This window comes from Hyperolius riggenbachi, chromosome 5, assembly GCF_040937935.1.
Source record: "Hyperolius riggenbachi isolate aHypRig1 chromosome 5, aHypRig1.pri, whole genome shotgun sequence".
NCBI classification, from domain to species: domain Eukaryota; kingdom Metazoa; phylum Chordata; class Amphibia; order Anura; family Hyperoliidae; genus Hyperolius; species Hyperolius riggenbachi.
Genome location: NC_090650.1, coordinates 404,275,207 through 404,296,622, shown reverse-complemented (window position 1 = coordinate 404,296,622; position 21,416 = coordinate 404,275,207). Strand labels below are relative to the sequence as shown.

Sequence of the window (21,416 nt, the reverse complement as noted above, 5' to 3'; positions counted from 1 at the left end):
ATCCCCATAGACTTTACCAAGCACCACATGGAACCCAGCACCCACATAGCCCACATCCAGTGCCCGCAATGCATCCTGGAGGTATGACAAGAGCATTACAGAAGGTGCGTCACAGGAAAAGGAGGCAAGGGGCAACCTCAGGAACCCAGACAGAATCAATGAACTGACAGAAGTTACATCTTTTCTCCAATCTGTCCAAAACTAAAAAAAAGATGGAGCTGGTCTTTAACCACCGTAGAGGCAGAGATATTGAGAGGGTGGGAAACTTCTTATCCCTGCTGACATTGGTTTGATTAGGAAGGCTCAGAGCCAGGAAAGAGGGCCGCAGCTCGTACATGACTACATTCTCTACTTTAAAATAAGGAAACTGGAACTTTTCAATTTTCTTTCGGGAAGTGAATAGCAAAGGAAAGGGCTGAGGGCTCCCCACTGTTCTTCTGTTTCTGCCTAGAGTGTAACCTTTTCTTTGATTTCATACAACATAATGAACTCAATTTTCGGGAGCAGTGATATTATTCTCTTGACATTCTTGTTTGCCCTTATTATACAGGTGGGCCGGGTGGTGCAGTTCTCCTGTAAGAAAGGCTACCTGCTGCATGGCTCCACTAGCCGGACCTGTTTACCTGACCTCACCTGGAGTGGCTTCCTCACTGAGTGCATCCGTAAGTGTCATCAAAACATCCTCCTGCCTATAGTGTGTTTATAAAATAGTACCAGAAGTGCAGTGGATAGTGCAGTAGAGTCTGCATCCAGATATTTCCTCCCTGGGCACACCAGCAAAGGCAGACAAGTCAGGCTTTGCTCATTATTGTCCAGAAACTGCAAATCTTGTCTGATTGTATTTACATAATGCCTTTGGCAGGAGCATAACTATATTTAATAGGGTTCCCCTGCTAAAATGATAGCATGGGGGCCAGGGCCAGGCCGAGGCAGAGGCGAGAGAGGCTCTAGCCTCAGGGCGCAGTGAAGGAGGGGGCGCATAACTCACTCAGCTATCATTCCCCATTGCGTCTGAAGCAGAGAGAAATAAGAAAAGGGGACACATGGCAATGACTGCAAGCCAGATAACTAGAGATTTAGGTGTTTGGGGGGGTTGGGGGCCTTTTAGCACCTCTTAGTCTAATAGCAATCAGTGTGTGATAGCTGGGGTGGGAGGAATGTGGGCTCTGATGGGGACCCCTTGGTCCCTGAACCCAATGTGAGTCACGAGATCAGGAGTTGGTGAATGGCAGCAGAGAGTGTTCTGCTGTGATGCAGCGTCTGGAAGCAGGAAAACATTACAGACACTCCCGCTGCTTGCTACTCCGTATGGCGGGAGGAGGTTGCTGGGACAGTCGGTGGGAGTAAACAGGGAGGTATTTTTTCTAATTGGCTGCACTTGCGGTTGGGGAGAGGGAGGAGTATACAGGCAAGGATCGCAGGGCTTATTGTTATGCCCATGGCCTTTGGATATACAGCTGACCTGGCATTCAACTTATTTGGTCCACCCAGGAATGCCCACATAGGAGGATCAACATAGCAGAAGTAAGGGGTAAATTTACTCCATACAAAAAAAAAATCATTAATAAGCTGGAAGAGACAAAGTTCCTGCAGTGTCTCCTTGTCCGCTACTACAGCAATGACACTCCCTTAATAGCTGTTTAAACTATTTTTTTTAGGGCTGAGTATTGGTCATATGCAGGGGTGTAGCAATAGGGGGTGCAGAGGTAGCCACCACATCGGGGCCCTTGGCCTCTCTCAACTACAGTATTAGCTCTCTATTGGTCCTGTGCTCATAATAATCACTTCTATAGATACTTTGAATTGTGGTAATTATTAACAAATGGTTCCCCATCCCCTTCTTGCACCTCTGAGACTGTAATTGCCATTGGCAGGTTTTGGTGCGCCGTATCAATTGTTATGTATAGAGTGCTTGGGGGGCCCCACTGTAAACTTGCATCGGGGCCCACAGCTCCTTAGCTACGCCACTGGCTCATATGAACACTACTTTGATATTTTAAAAAAAAGGCTACCTTAAAGGAATACTATCGATTCACATATTTTTTTCAATTGACACAGGAATTGTTTGGGAAGTGCTGCTAAGTACTGGTGTATACTGGTGTATACATTTTAGTAGCAGCCTCTTTGTTTACTGTTATCAAAATACTTTTAAACTTTACTGACGCCAAAACTGACGGCTGACTGAGCCATGAGGAGAGGGGAAATTCCCCTCACACTTGATCAGTTAACTCTATGTGTAACTGTGTGTGACAGAGAGAGAGAGAAAGCTCCCAACAGCTGCAGCATCTGTGTCCTGTGTTTCTGACTGAAGTGTCTGAAGAGAGCAGAGGAAATGTAACTAATTGTCACAGCTTTTTATACTGTTTTTGCTTTCAGAGTTTGATATGTTTGATATTTGCTTTCTGTAGTCTGATATGCAACTCTGGCTGTGCATTGAAGCAGACACCCCTTCTGCAATTGATTTGTCCCAATATAGCTAAATCCTACCCTCAATAAATTACAGCTTTTGCCTGATATTTAACATGAAAAGTAGGAAAATGTTTACACAGCTACTTAGACATTATTTGTACATTGTCATTTTAGAACACTTGGGTATTGATAGTATTCCTTTAATTTTAGGACATTTTGCATTAGGGATAATCAGAACTACCACATTTGAAAAACGAAAATTCTTAAATTTGGCACGGAATTACCTAATGAATACCAAATTTCCAGGATTCAGTGTTTGCTTCGAAAAACTGTAATGAATTGTAAATACATTTTTGTACTAACCATCAGATTAGCTATGGTTAGTGCGAATTTGCACACAAATATGTTCACAATAAGTTACAATTTTGCTTAGAATTTACACATTTTCACGCAGAATTTTCCCATAGAATTTTTGTATTCATATCCCTTGAGCAGGTTTAGAAGATGTTAAGGAGGAAAAAAAGTGTACATCACAGGAATGTAATTTTGCATAACATGTGGAGTTTTGCATAACATGATTTACATGCTATAATTTTGTGAATTCTGACTTTCAACTCTAAATTGTTAAATTACAATTTGAAAGTAAGACTTTTAAGTTTTTTACTTTCCAAAGCTATTCATACACTTAAAGAGACTATAAAGTGAAAAATCAACATTTGACCAATCTCCTAATTAGAGAAGGTTATAATGACTTGCCAGGTCTGTTTCCTGTAATGCAATCCCCGAGCCCTGTGTGCGCCGATGTCTGGCGCATAGCCATGCCTTTTTTTCAGAGAAATGATGTGGCACTCTATCTCAAATCGAGCGAAGTACATCAAACAATGCATGCCGAGCTGAGCTGGGTAGATTCCCATTACAGCTTGAGATACAGAAGAGAGTGTTGTCCTTTTGGGCCCACCTACAGAGTAGCAGCCTCCCACTACAAAGCCATGTTGCACAACGAAGACCAAGAAAAGCCATGTGCACTGAAGTGGTCAACTCTACTGTATACTGCCTCAAACCCCAGATCCACAAGTCCTAACAAGAGTACCAATAAAACACACCACAGCCAGGAGCAAAGAGGACTATGTGGAAAAATAGAGGAGTGACGAGTGAGATAAAACAGTCACAAAAGCTAACCATATGCCAGTCCCTACAGAGAGAATATAAAATGGCCCCATACCTTGAAAAGCTCAAAATTTCTCAAGAGAGGAAAATCCTGAGCGTCTGCAGACTGAGTGCTCACAACATCGAAATAGAGTCTGTGAGACACAGACAGACATACAAACCCAGGGAGGAGAGACTATGCCAACACTGTAAGCAGAAGAACCTTGGGGATGAAAACCACTTCCTGCTAGTGCAGCAGCCCCAAATATACTGCAACCAGGGACAGTTATTTAAAAGAAAACCAAAGGTGGCTTGTAAGAATCCTATTAGCACACAGAGGCTGGGTCTGCATATAATGCCCAGCCTCTGTTGCTATACTGTTTCCCCCCAGCCCCCCCCCCCCCCTCACGCTCTGTTGTCCCCCATAAATCAAACACTGTGCTAGCGACACGCAGCAGGAAGCGCCGACATAGAGGAGGTGGGGGAGCAGCGAGAGTGACAGTGCAGATGTAAACAGCCTGCTATCGATGTCGCCAGCACGGTGTTTGATTTATGGGGGGCAGCGGAGCGCAGGTCGGGCCTGGTGGGAGACAGTATAGCAACAGAAGTTGTTGATTATATGCAGAACCTCCTCTGTGTGCTAATATGATTCTTACAAGCCACCTTGGGTTCTCTTTAAGACATTGATGAAACAATTCCCAGACTTTCTCACATTAAAAGATGAGAGAAAAACATATATCTTACTGGGAGAAAAGGAATCCACAGTGACAATCGCTGCACGCTATGTCACAGCATGCCACAGACTGAGAGGAGCATAACGGAACTGTAAACCTAAAAATGTCCACAGTCTGCTTAGCTGTTGTCCCCCTACCATGTCCCCCTTTTCCCTTTGCTTTGGCAATGCCTGTATGAATCGTGGTCATGCCAATAAAACTATCTTTGATTTGATTTAATTTGATTTGATTTGAGAGAATGTCATGGGGCTCGTCTGAAAAGGGGCGGGGATACGTCCCAAAAGTCTGCACAGACTGGACTGCATTATAGGAAACAGACCTGCCAATTCATTATAACTTTCTCTTATTGTAAGTTTGGTAAGATGTTTATTTTTGACTTTATAGTCTATTTAATGCTGTAACAGAAAGTGCCACCTTGTGTCTCTATATATCACCATGCTGTTGTGTTGCCTACTGTGTAAATATAACGTAGCTTTGCCAGGACTGTGCAGCCCTGTAGTCTTCTCATGTGTAAAAGGACAGTGATGAGTTTTGTGCTCTGTCGGTTACTGTTTTCCTCTTCCAGCCCACAGCTGCAAGCAGCCAGAATCTCCATTACACTCCAACGTGGTTGGAATAGACCTCCCCTCACTGGGCTATACATTAATCTACACGTGCCAGCCTGGCTATATGCTCTCCGGAGGGACCGAACACAGGACCTGCCAGCCGGATAACATGTGGAGTGGCAAAGTGCCCGTCTGTACAGGTAATGGAATGTATTCAGAAAAATACATCAAACATGAGAATTGTTCCTTTCCAAAATATCTAGAATAGTGCAGCCAGTTGAAGGCTTTTTAAAGTGTAATTCTGCTTGCATTATTATTAAACTAGGGACCTTAGCCCGTTTAATAACAGACTCTAGGTCTGTCACCTGCCGCCACCTGTCAGACAGCATGCATGCGCGCACCCGCCGCATGTGCACACACGCTCCCGCTTGTCCCGCGCACGCAGGCAAGCACACTCCCGGCTTGCCCCCTGGCTGTCCTGCTCCGTCCCAACAACGGCTGTCCCTGCAGCACATGCGCAGTAGCGCAGACGCAGACACACACACACACACACACACACACACACACACACACACACACACGGGTGTGGGTGGTCACAGAGACACAGGGGTTTTATAGGTAGGATTGGGAAGCGTTACAATTCCTGCCAGGTTTAATTTCCTGTCTGGCTTCTTCTTGTCAGGGAGTCCTGCTCACTTCCTGTTTCAGTGATGGCACTGGAAGGAACAGGCAGGATGTAAACTGAAATCTCTTCAACACAGACAGTGGAGAAAAGTTATTGTCTGTGGCTTTACTCAGTAATATTAACCATCCACAGACAATAAAAAGGGTTATTATCGATTTACAGTTTGCAGGGTTAATATATATATAGTCATATTTTCTTTACATAAAACATGAAAAGATGAAAGAAAGCCTTTGTATTGTTATTTGCTAGTAATTAATGGAAATATACAGTATGTGGCATTTAGAATTTAGTTAACGTTGATAGTTGTCCTTTAAAGAGGAACTCTAACCAAGGATTGAACTTCATCCCAATCAGTAGCCGATATCACCTTTCCCACAAGAAATCTCAAACGGATCACCAGGGGCTCTGTTTGGCTGATATTGTGGTGAAACCCCTCCAATAGCACCTCCTTCCACAGACCTCAGCTGCCAGCAGTAAAAATGTCATCATGTGATACATTTCAGATAGGAGAGGAAAGATTTTACAGTGGGCAAACACTGACTAAATCATTTATAATTACTGTAAAAATTAAGCCCTTTTTTCTTACATTATTTTCACTGCAGTTCCTCTTTAAGAGCTTAGTCAAGGTGAATGATGTTAATATGACATAGAGTCAACACAACTGCAGGAGATTATATTGTACATATTGAAACAACTCACTTTTATGTTTTATTACAGCGGGATCCAAACCACTGGAGAATAAGACCAAACCAGTTATGGGAACACCAAGTCCAAAACTAAGTGGTGGGTAGTAAACATCTGTTATAACAAGTCTGATTTGCAGGGTCTATTTTCTCAAAGAACAAGTCTGAATCTGTGATTGTTGCTAAGCTGTCCATTGTCATGTGACCCTGTTTAGGGGTACATGCGGAATAGATGTGTTTTCAAATTTTCTGAAACTCCACTATATCAACTTTGTTGGTGTTTTCACTGAGTAATTCTGCTCCTGGTCCCATTAATTTGCCTTACACTAATTCACTCCACTTGTTGAAAAATCACATTACTGACACCCAAACTAGAAATGGGGCCCTAGGCAAGCTAACAGTTTTTGCCTACTGCTGATGGTCACCTGGCTTTTGTGTTGTTCACCAGGCCCCTACACTCTCCCCAAGCCCTAGGCAACTGCTTAGGTTTGCCTTGTGGATGATCCAGCTCTGGACCAACCTTAGGCTCCTTGCCTAATCTAATACCCTTCCTGTTGTTTAACACTAACCTGCCAGCATAATATTATCTTACAACTTCATCACCTTTCTGACATCTAACCCCACCTGCATGCCTGCCTAACGTAAACACCTGCTTCACCTTTCTGTTTACTGTAACCATTAGCGATGATCATGTTGTTCTAATTAAAATTGTGTAAAATTGTGCATAATTTACGTAATTATGATCAGAATGGAAAAATCGTAATGACAAAAATTACATTTTTTTGTATTTTTTTGTAATTAAGATTGTTTCATAATTACAATTGTTAATGTGATAACATTTTTGTAATTACTAAAATTTTCGTAATTTTGTGACAAATGTTTGTGTAAAACATGAAATTACGATTTCATGTTACCTGTAATTTCATAATTTCAGGTAATTTTTCTTGTTTTACAAGAAATTATGAGTAACATGAAATTAAACAGGAAATTAAGATTTAACATTAAATTATGATCCAAAATTCCGAATTAAGAAATTCTGAATTTTCTGATCATTTCGAATTACTAGTTCGTGTTGCAATCGCAAATTTCATGTTGTAATCCCAAAAAATTTGGCTCATCACTACTAACTACAGTATGTAAAATAGTCATCTTCCTGTCATCTAGCCCTACATAATCACCTTCCGGACATCTAAAGCCCCATCCACACAATACAATTTTTTGTGCAATTTGATTTGATTTGATTCATCGATTCGATTCAATTCAATCCGACATGTCCGATCGGGATTCAATTTGATTCGATTTGCCTTTGCAAAACAATGGCAAATTGAATCGAATCAAATCCCGATCGGATTGAATCGAATTGAATTGATGAATCAAATCGAATCGAATCCCACAAAAAATTGTATCATGTAGATGGGGCTTAATTCTAACCTGCCTGCTAAGCATGATCACTAGGGATGGGCGAGAACACTTTTGCAAATAGTACGAATATCCTGCAGAGTGCGGGAAGCGCGAGCGGTATATGCCGGTTAACTCACCTGGCTTACCACCTGCATTCCGGTGCATTCTATCACTGGACACTCCCGCATTCAGAGCCTATACATTCCAGCTTTGAGTACGGAAGTGTGTACTGATGGAATGCACCAGAATGCAGGTGGTAACCAAGGGAGTTAACACTGCATACCCCGCTGTCGCCTCCCGCACTCTGCAGGACATTCTCACTTTTCGCAAGAGTGTTCTTGCATATCCCTAATGAGGCATAAGGCGGAACTGTAGAGAGAAAATAAACACATTGTTTCACTTACCTGGGGCTTCCCCAAGCCCCCAGCAGCCGTCCTGTCCCGCGCCACTTCTTGACGAGCCTCCGTTCTCCCACCACCAGCTACTTTCGGTTTCGCCGCCAGGCCACTGCGCCTGCGCGGCTCTGGCCACGCGTATCCTTACTTCGCGTTACCCGCTATTGCAGAGAGGAACGCGAAGAAAGGATACCCTTGGCAAGGCTGCGCTGGCCTCGACTTACAAGACGAGGTACGGGACGGAGCGGCGGCGGGAGAACAAAGGCTCGGCCAGGACCGGCGCGGGACAGGACAGCTGCTGGAGGCTTGGGGAAGCCCCAGGTAAGTGAAACAATGTGCTTATTTTCTATCTACAGTTCCGCTTTAACTCGCTAACCATAACAACTAAATACTAATCTTCCCAAGCAGATGAATGTGGGAGAAGCCCATCAAAATGTTGCTGGAGGGGTCCCTGATTTTAGTGTTGATCCATAACACCTCTCTAGAATCATGGCTGCTACATTTCATATTCTGCAGAGGCCCCCTCCTTAGCTCATGCAAATGTGTTTTTGGATATCTACTGCCAAAAAGGGATTGATGACTCTATTTGGCTACATCCAGCAGATCTGGTGCTCCCAATCAGCGCAAACTGTCCCAAATACTTTTAAGGCCAGACGGGTGCTCTTCAAGTTCTGCATATGTCCGATCTCTTGGGGTCACAGTCAGGAGGCCTCTGCTGAACCCCAAAAAGTGTTAGTGTAATCTTCCCACTTACCGCTGAAAGCAAAGGCCCTCCCTTTTATACCGCGGTGTGACATTCCAAGAAATATATCCCATTCCAGGAGTTTAACAAGATAACGCCGTTCCCAACCGCTAACCACTCACTAAATCAGGTGCAAAGCTGTGAATCTAACACGCCGTGAAATGTGAAAACCATTTTCCCACAAGAGATCAGCTTAATTACTCACAAAATGGCCTAATTGATTTGCTCGTCTCTCGGTTTTACCGTTGGATTACGTGTAAAAATAATTAAACCTTTTAAGCTTAAAACGCAATTAATTTGCTTTAAATGAATCATGCCTTGCCTGTGTGTTCTTTTATCATTTGTGTGCTGGTAAATGGTGCAGAATTTTACTAGCTCAGGATTCTTCTTCATGGCCAGATTTCCCATTAGGCACAGTAGGCACATGCTTAGAAACTCCACTGTCGGAAGGGCTCCAGTTCCCAGGGGCTTCATTCATTCACATTGCTGCTTAGTCCAGCCATTTATCATCATCACTACAAGAATTGATTCGGCCCCTACACTATCTGCACAATGGGGGAGGGGGAAGAGGCACCTCATATAGGATAAAACACATAAAAACACATAAAATGAAGAGGTGAGGTGGCTTAATGATGACAATTTGTGCTAAGAACAATTAATGTTATTATGCACTGGCAACGCCTTTCGTGGGTCTTGCTTACTTCCTCAGGCCAAATAAAAGTACCAGAACAGTAAATGAGCAAGGAAACAGGTGCCTGTTTCCTGGCTCATTTACTGTTCTGGCACTTTTATAGAGGTGAGCCACCTCGCCACTTTTCACTTTATGCGTTTTTAACTTAGTTTTATCTTTTTATCTTATACTGGGCCCCCATTGTGTCATTCACCCTACTCTCAGGAGGGGTGTTCTGATTGGATCCCCTTGTCCTTACCACATCATCGGGACCCATCCAGTATTTTTCTCTAAGAGAGCGACCATATGCAGTCCCTCTGGACACCCAAGTGGAGTCAGATTTGTTAAACTTTACCTGCCTGCAATGGTTGGTTGCCCTCCTGAAAACCTCCTTTGTGAGTATTCCATCACTACACCACTTTGACCATTTATCATCTTAACTTGCTGCAACCTCTGGGCTCCCATTGTCTCTGTGCTTTTTCTTTATAGGCTGTTCTTCAATCACTCCCCCCCCCCCCTTTCCCACTATCTGCACAAACTATAGGTGCCGCCTACTCAATATCTATACTGCCCAACCTGCTGTGTCTACCATGTAGCTCATTTAACAACTGCCCATTTCTTTGTCAAGTAATCTAAAGCTAAATATTAAATATACACTACAGGTATTTAGTTGTATGTGAATAAGAATATACTCCCATAATGCATTGCAACTATTTGTGCTAAGGAAGGGAATGTGTTATGGGTCAGTTATGGCTGCTATTGCACTGCAAATTGCAATCACGGTAATAAATGCACTGCAATATGATTGCATTGTGCAGCTGTTTTACAAACGTGATTTGCTGTGCATTGCGATTTTCATGCGATTGTCATGATTCTTGTTGCAGTGCTTCTGGGCAATGAGTGTTTTGGGGGCAGATGCTTTTGCTGTTTCCCTTTCCTGGGGGCATAGGAGGCCGACTCAATAATCCCCTGTTAATATGTAAACATTTTTATGTGGATTAAAGCCTCTTAGTGGCAGTAAGAAGCGGTGTAGTTGGTTTCGATCCTGCATATTTTGATGCTATGGATGCAGTTTGCACATGCTGAGCATGTAAATTCCCTGCAAGACTTTTCTATAGTCAGGTGCTGTTTGGTCATGAGCACACACCATGCTACTTTTTTTGTAAAAGTTGTTATCCACTTTGCAGCTGCGATTTTCCAGAAATAAGGGTAGGGGTTCCATGTACATTAGTAATCACGGTGCCCTCGCAATTTACTAAGCCCTGGAAGATCACATCTAATCCTTTTTTAGGATTGGAATGTGGCCAGTGGCAAAGGATCTATTTATTCTCAGTGTAGACCATCTCTGCAAAGGAAGAAGCCGAAAAAAAGTCTCACCCTTCGCTTGCACAAACTCCCGGCCTGTGCTGATTGCTATTCCTTCTCCAAGATGTAGCAACTCAAGGCAAGGGGACACCTAATTCGGTTACCGGCTATTGCAGTTGGCCAAATTACTTTTTATTTCTACTAATTTATACGACCCCGGCTGAAACTCTGGGTGCCCAAATTAGACAGCATTGATTCCAAAACATTCGGCACAACAATGTGCCAAAATCAGCTGGTTCAAGCGGCAAATGCTTGCATTTTTGACTATTACTGAAAATCTCATTCTGTAGAGTTTGATATAGAAGTGCCTTCCTTTCCCATTAATTTTCTCTCATGCTCTTTTTTTCACAAAAGAAGTTCCAACGTAGTTGCAAGAAGCCTCACCTACTCTCTCCGGGTGATATGAAGGCACATTCAGAACCTGTCTATTATTTTCTTCTCCTACTGACGTCAATGCATTATGAAAACAATTGCAAAAATATTTGAGCAGTGAGTGGTCCAACATAGTTGCAAATAGCCTCACCCACTCTCTATCTGGGTAATTTGAAGGCACATCCAGAACCTGTTTATTATTTTCTTCTCCTACTGACGTAAATGCAGCAAGGGTAAAGTTGTAAAAATGTTTGAGCAGTGAAAACATCCGTCCATCTTCACTCTTCATTTATGTGACCCTTTTCCCTTCTAGTTCCAGATGACGTCTTCAACCGGAATTATGTGTGGAAAGGCTTTTACAACCTGAAAGGGAAGAATCAGCCTATGAACTTGACGGTGAACAGCTACAACATGTCCACAGGAAGGATGAATGCCACTCTGATCAACAGCAACACCGAATTCCTGCTTACAGGTAATGGTGTCCATTATGGCGAGCCATCACGGATGTGGAACTCATAACCTCTTGTTCTCAGCAGCTTCTCTCTTCATCATTCCCGGCTAAATTGTTTCCTAAGTATACAGTCTAAGCCACGGGGGAAAAAAATACCTGCGGTTCCCTTGGATTGAAAGCGCGGTGGCTTCGCTTCCCGTCTACAGACGCCGGTGACATTTTCCGCTGTCATTTTATAACTTATAAAAAGAATCATTGAAACTTTGCAAGCAATGATATTTTTTAAATCTGATTTGAAGTCCTTTTATGTCTGGGAAATTGCTTCATTTCCAAATATTAAGAACAGAAAAGGTAGCTGTTCAGTGACATTTATGAAATACTTTATTTCCAGTTATTACTATAAGCCCTGAATCTGCAAGTTGGACCGCACTGTCAAAAATAAAAATGTTCTTCAAACCTAATTAAATTGTTCACAGTATAAAAGTAAAACTCCTCGATTGTTGAGAAATTAAACATTTTTTTTTGTTCTGTACACATGATGGTACAGCGAAATCTTAACCCTTACACTGCCACTGACCAGTGGCATAACTTCAATTCATGGGGTCCCCTAATCTTTTGCCAATCCCACAAGGGTCGTAAAACAAGTGTGGCCATCATGATCTTCACACCCATAAAAAGCGTAGCCACAAAAACACCTGATCTGAAGTATTGTCCCCTGTATCGGAGGAACGGAAGGTTAGTGGTTGGGGCCGCCGCTCCCCTCTTGTTACATCCCTACTGCTGACGTCCATAGGTGTTTCACATCCATACGTCACAGAGGTCTGAAGGCATTTTAGCACAAAACCATGGCAGATGGCATTCTAAGGGTTAATAGGACTTGTTAAAAGGCAGCATCTGGCCAGTAAAATTACTTGATTTATCTCAAGTTTGTGAGGGAGAAAATAAATCATATTATCATCCCTTTAGATGTGTTTAGGAGCAAAGGTTCCACTTCAGAGAAACGTAAAGTGAACCCGAGGCAAACATTGGGTCAAAAAACACATACTTACCCAAGAAGATGGAAGCTTCTGCATCCTGCAGAGGCTTTCTGGGTCCTCCTCGCCCCTGCAGCCACTCATCAGAAGCCCTTGGAAGATCTTGGCCACGCGTCTCTTCATACACAAGCACAGCCATACTGCACCTGTGAGAGCATGGCCGCACCTGCGCACTAGCATGGAAAGCTCCGATTTACTGCGCATGTGCCACCGTTTTGACGCAGGTGCAGTATTGCCATCAAAGCTGGATTTATACTTTTTTGCCCTAGGCCAACTTTCTTGTACAGCATCCCTCTTCCATGTCTAAAGGTGCCCACACCTGGTACAATTTTTCATTTTTTTTTCGATTAGATCATTTAGTTTGATCATTCCGTTAGATTGAATATAAAGATTTTTCCAACATGGCTGATCAGATTTTTATAGACAAAAAATCGTTTGTTTTTCTTGATCGAAAAAAAGATTCTCTTCAACTTTCATTCAAATTGATTGTTTTGGTAGAAAAAAAAAGTGAAATTCAAACGTTTTTATTGTACCGTGTATGGGTACCATAAGATTCATGAACAGCAGCCCCCTTCAGTTCAGTTCAGTTCAGTGGTGCTCCCATTTTCATCATTTTCTTCCATATGCAGCAATCCCTCTTCCATATCCAGCCGCCCCTTTGCTAGCTGCCGCACAAGGCCCGGGCCTTGGTGGCCTTCCCAGAAATCTAGCCCTGATGGCCAGGCTCATGCATGAAGTGAAGCGCGGCCCAGATCTTCAAGCTCTTGCTAGATTATTTTGGGGGGTTCCACGAGTGGCAACAGAGGAGCTAAGCCTCTACATGATCTAGAAGCTTTCCACTTCTTAGGTAAATATTTGCTTTTTTAACCAAGGTTTTTCTTGGGTTCACTTTAAGCCTCGTACACACAATGCAAGCTATAGGATAGGTTCCAGGATAGGTGGTAAATAATCCACAGGCTGTTGATTATTAACACCCACACTCAGCTGTTGTAAATGGTGAGTGGAACTTCTGTGGATCCCCGACCAGTTAACTGCCACACTTCTGGGTTCCTGCTTTAGCTGGTTATGCTAGCCACAGTCAGTAGCTAGGCATTTAGGTAGCAAAGATGTAAAAGTTTACAGTGACTTCACAGTTCTGCAGTGGTGTTCAGCACGACTGGCAGTCAGCAGTACACCGCACCCCGGGGAAATGATAGATTTCCAGCTTCTTGCATCATCTCTCAAATCCAGACTCAAGGAGCCACCAATATGACCTCAGCAATTTGATTAAAAGATTCACAGGGGACTCGTATGGTGGCTGAAGAGCTATTAGGGCACCATTACTTACAAAGCGGCATTTTGCAGTTTGGCCACGGCTCAGAACACAGTCTAGATAATAAGGCTGGCTTCACATTGACACAAGAAATGCTCTGTTTAAGGTAGAAAAATGGAACGGATCTTACGCAAAGCAATAGGATCCCTTTATGTCAGTTGATTTAGAATGGATCGGTTTGTTTTGTCCTGACAAACAGTAAGCAAGTGTGGGCCCTGGCGGATAATCCTGGATTGGGCGGAAGAAGCAGATGCCAACGGGTATTCTGAATGGGTGGTGACAAGGAATGGAACATAACACATGGATGAACTGATGCCCAATGTAATAGACTGATCATTTGGAACTGAAAACAGATCCGTTTTTACAGGGTCAGTTTTTGAACTGTACAGTGCGAACCCAGCCTTAGGCTGTGTTCAAACTTGAGCTGAGATTTTTTTGTCCGTCCTCCACTTTTCATGAAACTGACTGCGAATGGATCTCTCTGAAACTGATCCGTGGGACCACCAGGCGGATCCATCTGAAAATGGCGCCTGTGAATAATGGCGCACAGTGTTGCCGCTAATCCGTTTGCCGCTTATCGCTATTTAACGTTAAAGCCTTATTGTTATTTAACGTTAAAGCCTTATAGTTATTTAGCGTCAACACACAGAACCCTCTCTGTACCTATCCCTAACCCCTAAACCCCCTGGTGGTGCCTAACCCTAACCACTTCCCTGGTGGTGCCTAAGCCTAAGACCCCCCTGGTGGTGCCTAACCCTAACCACCCCCCTGGTGGTGGCTAACCCTAACCATCCCCCTGGTGGTGCCTAACCCTAAGACCCCCCTGGTGGTGCCTAACCCTAACCACCCCCTGGTGGTGCCTAACCCTAAGACCCCCTGGTGGTGCCTAACCCTAAGACCCCCCTGGTGGTGCCTAACCCTAAGACCCCCCTGGTGGTGCCTAACCCTAAGACCCCCCTGGTGGTGCCTAACCCTAACCACCCCCCTGGTGGTGCCTAACCCTAACCATCCCCCTGGTGGTGCCTAACCCTAAGACCCCCCTGGTGGTGCCTAACCCTAACCACCCCCTGGTGGTGCCTAACCCTAAGACCCCCTGGTGGTGCCTAACCCTAAGACCCCCCTGGTGGTGCCTAACCCTAAGACCCCACTTGTGGTGCCTAACCCTAACCACCCCCTGGTGGTGCCTAACCCTAAGACCCCCCTGGTGGTGCCTAACCCTAAGACCCCCCTGGTGGTGCCTAACCCTAAGACCCCCCTGGTGGTGCCTAACCCTAAGACCCCCCTGATGGTGCCTAACCCTAAGACCCCCCCAGTGGTGCCTAACCCTAACCTTGACAGTGTTACATTAAATCCATTATTATTTATAGGTGCTGTGCGCCATTATTCACTGATCCGCCACCAGGCACCCACCTGGCCCCCAGACTCTCACCGGACCCTCGATAAGTGCCTAGGTTTGCCTTGTGGGTGATCAGGCTTTGCCCCCACCATAGCCACAGCATAATTTGGGTTTGTTCTGTATATATGATATATATATATATATATATATACAGGGGTTGGACAACATAATGGAAACACCTTGAAAATCAACAAAATGTATTTTAACTTCTTGCCGACCGCGTCACGCCAGTAGGCGTGGCCGCGGCGGCAGCCCCAGGACCGCCTAACGCCAATTGGCGTAAAGTCCTGGGGCTCTGTTTTGCAGGAGATCGCGCGCAGGCTGCGCGCGCATCTCCTGCTTGGGGGGCGGAGCTCCGCCCCGCCTTCAGTCTCCGAGCGGCTATTGCCGCTCGGGAGACCGGTAGACGGCGTGATCGCCGTCTATTTACTTTGTGCAGCGCTGCGATCAGCAGCAGCGCTGCACTGGGGACAGCCGTGTGACACGGCTGTCCCCATGGGGGACAAGAGAGCGATCGGCTCTCATAGGCAGAAGCCTATGACAGCCGATCGCCATATTTGGCCGGCTGTGGGGAGGGAGGGAGGGAGGGAAGGGAGTTAAAGAAACAGGGTTTTTTTAAAAAAAAAAAAAAAACAATAATATTTATTAAAAAAAAAATAAACATGGGGGGAGCGATCAGACCCCACCAACAGAGAGCTCTGTTGGTGGGGAGAAAAGGGGGGGGGAATCACTTGTGTGCTGAGTTATGCGGCCCTGCAGCTTGGCCTTAAAGCTGCAGTGGCCATTTTAGCTAAAAAATGCCTGGTCACTAGGGGGGTTTAGCCCTGCAGTCCTCAAGAGGTTAATATGGCGTGTAGGTCCACCTTTGGCGGCAATTACAACCTCAATTCTCCGAGGTATTGATTCATACAAATTGTTTCCAAAGGAATTGTAGCCCATTCTTCAGTTAAAATACCCTCCAGTTGTTGTATAGTATATATATATATATATATATATATATATATATATATATATATATATATATATATATATATATATATAGTATGTTATGAGTGTGTATACTTTTTTTTCAGGAAAAAATGTATATATATATATATATATATATATATATATTCCCCCCCCTGACCAATATATATACATATATATATATATATATATATATATATATATATATATATATATATATATATACACACGCACACGAATAGCTTCAGCATTTTGTGTATAACGTATATTTATGTGGCTCTTTTAATACCTTTTTCCTTTCAGGGGTTTACAAAAGCCAAGAAGCACGGCTGGTTCTGCACATCAATTCAATAAAAAGCTCGTCTCACACCTCCCTGAGCAAAATGAAAGATGAGAAGTGGGCGATGGACGGATTTGTGAGTGAAATTCTGCTTATAACATGTTTATTTCACATGACCGGGGAAAAGAAAAGACACATTGGGAATGGAATGTTGCAGGTGTTTATAAATAGTTTGAGGGTGAACAGATGATTTCCATGCAGCTCTCTCCACTGCTTGAAAGCCGTAGTTTAGCCTGCCCCTTTTTTTAAATAGATAGGATGGTTAAATTTGCATTAATTATAATTAGTGCACAACAATTTGCATATTACACACCTGTGCTTTTGTCAATAAATAGTTTTAAAATATGAGCAGAGTGGGAGTTTGTTCTTAACAAAGAGCAGATCACGTCATCCTGCTCACTTCTGTGCTTCATAAAAATGACTCTTTGTGGTCAGCACTACACCTCAGCGGTCTCACTGTCCTGCCCATTTCCTCCCTGTTTAGCATACAATAAAGCATTTAACTCTTGCTAGACCCTCCCCAGAGTATTTATAAAAGCCATGTGTATCTCTTATCACTAAGCCCCGCCAGTAATGAGGTGCACTTCCATATCAATTTTACCCCTATTTCCTAGTATTAAAGGGAACCTGAGACGAGAAAAGTCTCAGGTTCCATACTTACCTGGGGCTTCCTCAAGCCCCCTTGAGGCCACTTGGTCCCACACCATCTCCCTGGGTCGCTCCTGTCCCCTGCTGAATGGCCCGGTAGCCTGGCTGAATCGTGCTTCGTCACCTGTGCCCCCGTGGCCGGGAGCATACTGCGCTTGCACAGTAGTTACTACGCAGGTGCAGAACCCTCCTGGCCACAGGAGTGCAACAGGAGTCATGTGCGCAGCCAGGCCACACATGCGTAATGAAATGCGACACAGCCAGGGGAATGTGCCATCCAGTGGGGGACAAAAGCATCCCGGGGAGACGGCAAGGGACCGAGCGCACTCAAGCAGGCTTAAGGAAGCCCCAGGTAAGTATAAAACCTGAGACTGTTTTCATCTCAGGTACACTTTAAAATGATAGAAGGACATCAAAGTTTCAACAGTCACATCTTCTAAGTGGTTAGGTTGGGTGAAAACAAAAGAGAAAATATTTTTACTGAGTCAATCTGAGACCTACAAATGACAGATGCATGTGATGAACTGCCTCGCTAGTGTATCTCACTGATGCTAGACTGAGACATCATTATTAGACAGGTGCTGCGGGAGTCTGGACGGACTATCGTAAATTGTAGTGATTGCTATACAGTAATTTTCTCAGACAGCTCTCTCTCTCTCTCTCTCTCTCTCTGTTTTGTGCCTGTCTTACGGTCTGAACAACATAATGATGTTGGGTTGAGCAGCAACAGCACCACTCTGAGGCCCAGTGCACAACAAAAATCTCTAGCAGATCTGCAAAACGCTAGAGGTTTTTGAAGCAGATTTTCAGAGCGATTCTAGGCATGTTTAGAGAGGTTTTCTAGACATGCCTAGCGTTTTTTGGAGCATTTTTGTATAGCAGATTTCATGTATTGTTACAGTAAAGCTGTTACTGAACAGTTTCTGTAACAAAAACGCCTGGAAAACTGCTCTGATCTAGCGTTTTTCAGAGCAGTTTGAGCTTTTCCTATACTTTACATTGAGGCAGAAACGCATCTGAAAACCGCAAAAATGTTGCAGGAGCCATGTTTGCGGTTTGCTAAAAACCTAAAACCGCTGGTGTTCACCATCCCATAGAGATACATTAGTCAAGTGTTTTCACAGGCGGTCGCGGTTTTGAAAACGCTACCAAAAACGCTTGGTGTGCACCAGCCCTTAGAGCCTGCTGTTCGGAGGATGCTTCAGGATAACAGGTCCAAATTTATAAACAGGAGTGTAACAATAGCCTCCTCTGGGGTTTAAGGGGTCTTGTGCAATGTGCAGAGTAGTGATGAATGGAAATTACACCTATGCGTCATTATGCATCATAAGTCATAATTATGCATCATAATTGTAATGCAAAATTTCGTGGACAATCATAATTAATTTTGTATGTAATTGTAATCATTCAGAATTTTGCTTAGTTTTGTGCAGACTTTAGCAGTTAATAGCAAAGCCCCCATAAATGCTATTGCCAGCAAAATTACTACATGTGTTAAGTAGAATAGTGGGTACAAGGCAAAAAGACCCTGTCGTTTTTGAGAAAATCGATTTTAAATATTCAAAGAAAAATGGTTTTTAAACGTATTTTTCTGAGTTTAAAAACCATTTTTCTTTGCATTATTGAAATCAAATTTTTCAAAAATGACAAGGTCTTTTTTAATATATATATATATATATATATATATATATATATATATATATATATATATATATATATATATATATATCTATCTATCTACCCACTATTCTTCTTAATATATATAGCAATTTTGGTGACAATAGCTTGTATGAGGGCTTTGCTATTCACTATTAAGTCAGCACAAAATTATGCAAAAATTATGCAAAATCTCATGCAAATTTGCGAATGATTATACAAAATCAATTAAATTAACAATTTGTATTTTACACGAGATTTCGCGTAAACATCACTAGTGCAGAGCAGTAGCCGCACCATACTATCAGGTTGATTCATCAATGTATATTGCGCTTTTCAGAGCAAGATACAGTACAATGAAGAGAACATACTAAATGTTACGCGTGCACGCTACGTGCCCTGCTGGCGGCGTACTGTGTGCTCTTAAGGTGCGTGCGCTCCTTGTAAAGTGCACGCACTAGTGCAGCACTGTGATACTTGACTAGCGGGGCAGCTACTATGACAATTAACGTAGTAACGGCCCCGCCAGTCAAGTATTGCGGTTCTACATTTACCACACGTTCTTCAATGTGATGAATCTCTGTTTGTTTTCTGGTTGAACTTGATGGACGTATGTCTTTTTTCAACCAAAATAACTATGTAACTATGTAACTATGAATCAAGCCTATTGTTCTAGCACAGCAACATGGGGCCTGATTCACAAAGCGGTGATAACTCAGTTATCACGCCTGAAAGACTTTGGGCCTGATAACGTTTGCACCGCTTTGTGGTCTTTATCGCGCGCAAATTCCCGCGCAATAACGCAATTCCGCGAGCAGTGCCCATAGGGTTTAATGGGCACATCGCACGCACCGCGCACGCAACACTTTGCGTGCGGGAATTTTGCGAGAGTTTATTCTTATCACGCCTAAACTGAGTTTAGGCGTGATAAAGGGCTTTTCACTGGCGTGCAAACAGTTTGCACCGCTTTGTGAATCAGGCCCCATGTCTTCACTGTAGCCACTTTCACAGTCTATTTCCAAGTGGTTCCCATCTGTGCATGTCATGTGATATGTCATGTGATATGCATCAAGAGCTGCAAGAAGATACAGCGAAGAGTGGAGTAAGGACATGTTGCTCCATCCCCCCCCCCCCCTTCCCACTGAACGCACTGTGTTCTTGGGAGGTAATCAGGGGGACCCAGTGAGTGGAGTTTTGCTGGGGGTGCTCACCAGGCTTATGTTACACCCATGTTTATAAAACATGATTTGTAGGCGTAGTGTTACGGATCTGTGCATAAACCAGCAAGTGACTACGATTTGCAGCAATACTGATGGCAGGACACAGGAATACAAACTGCTAGGTTTGTTGAACCACTAGTTCACCTGTGGCATAGATATGAACTGGGATATACGGATTATCCTGCTCCTGCACAAGTTCCCGGAGTTAAAAGGGCACCATGGCAAAAAAAAATTAAAATGTAAAATATGTGCAAACATAGACAAATAAGAAGTACGTTTTTTTCCAGAGTAAAATGAGCCATACATTACTTTTCTCCTATGTTGCTGTCACTTACAGTAGGTAGTACAAATCTGACACACAAAAGCGACAGGTTTCGGACTAGTCCATCTCTTCATACAGGATTCTCAGCAAGGCTTTTATTCTTTATAAAGATATTCCCTAAAAAGCATTTAAACAATGATGCTGGCCAGCTTCCCTGCTCGCTGCACAGTTTTTTTGGCAGTTGAACAGAGCAATTGACATTCCCTAAGTGCCTTTGATAATAAATAAATCCCTGAGAATCGAACATGCTGAAACCAGCGCAGGATATTTGGGTGCAGCACAGGAGATTTGGGCGCAGCCGGCGCCACCATAGACCGTAATAGGAATTACGGCTATAGCAGGCACAGGGAGTAACTTCGGCGCTGTCAGAAGACGGAGCTGAAGTTACTTTTAGAACACAATAATTCGGCCTCCAGCAATTGCTGGAAGCCAAATTATTTCATTCCCCACCATCCATGGCGGCCTGGAGGGGGAATAGTATTTAACACGGCCGGAACTTGTGCAGCAGCAGGATCAGCCATATACCGGCTGTATCCTGCGCCCAAGTCTCCCGCACCGACTCCTCTCGTACGCCTGAGAATCCCCCCCAGAGATAGACTAGTCCAAAACCTGTCGCTTCTGTCAGATTTCTACAACTTACTGTAAGTGACAGCAGCATAGGAGAAAAGTAATTTATGGCTCATTTTACTCTGGAAAAAACATACTTCTTATTTGTCTTTGTTTGCACATATTTTAAATTTTACAATTTTTTTACCCTCTAGGTCGACCTGGAAAGTGGGGAATGATGTAATTCAGCTTCCAGCTATTGCTGGCAGCTGAATTATAGTGTTTTAAAAGTAACTTCAGCTCAGTCTTTTGACGGCTCCAAAGTTACTCACTGAACGCCGCTATAGAAGTAATTCCTATTATGGTCTATGGAGGAGC

General features: G+C 43.6%; 1 protein-coding gene across 1 annotated transcript in view; it reads left to right on the top strand.

Annotated features, from left to right (window-relative positions):
- Positions 1-21,416, top strand: part of CSMD3 (CUB and Sushi multiple domains 3) — a 1,539,978-nt gene that overhangs the window by 1,493,412 nt on the left and 25,150 nt on the right. Inside the window, exons 65-69 of the mRNA XM_068237930.1 lie at positions 551-662; positions 4,855-5,034; positions 6,237-6,302; positions 11,461-11,619; positions 16,610-16,722. Of these exons, the coding sequence (XP_068094031.1) occupies positions 551-662; positions 4,855-5,034; positions 6,237-6,302; positions 11,461-11,619; positions 16,610-16,722 (630 nt within the window). The remainder of the gene's footprint in view (positions 1-550; positions 663-4,854; positions 5,035-6,236; positions 6,303-11,460; positions 11,620-16,609; positions 16,723-21,416) is intronic.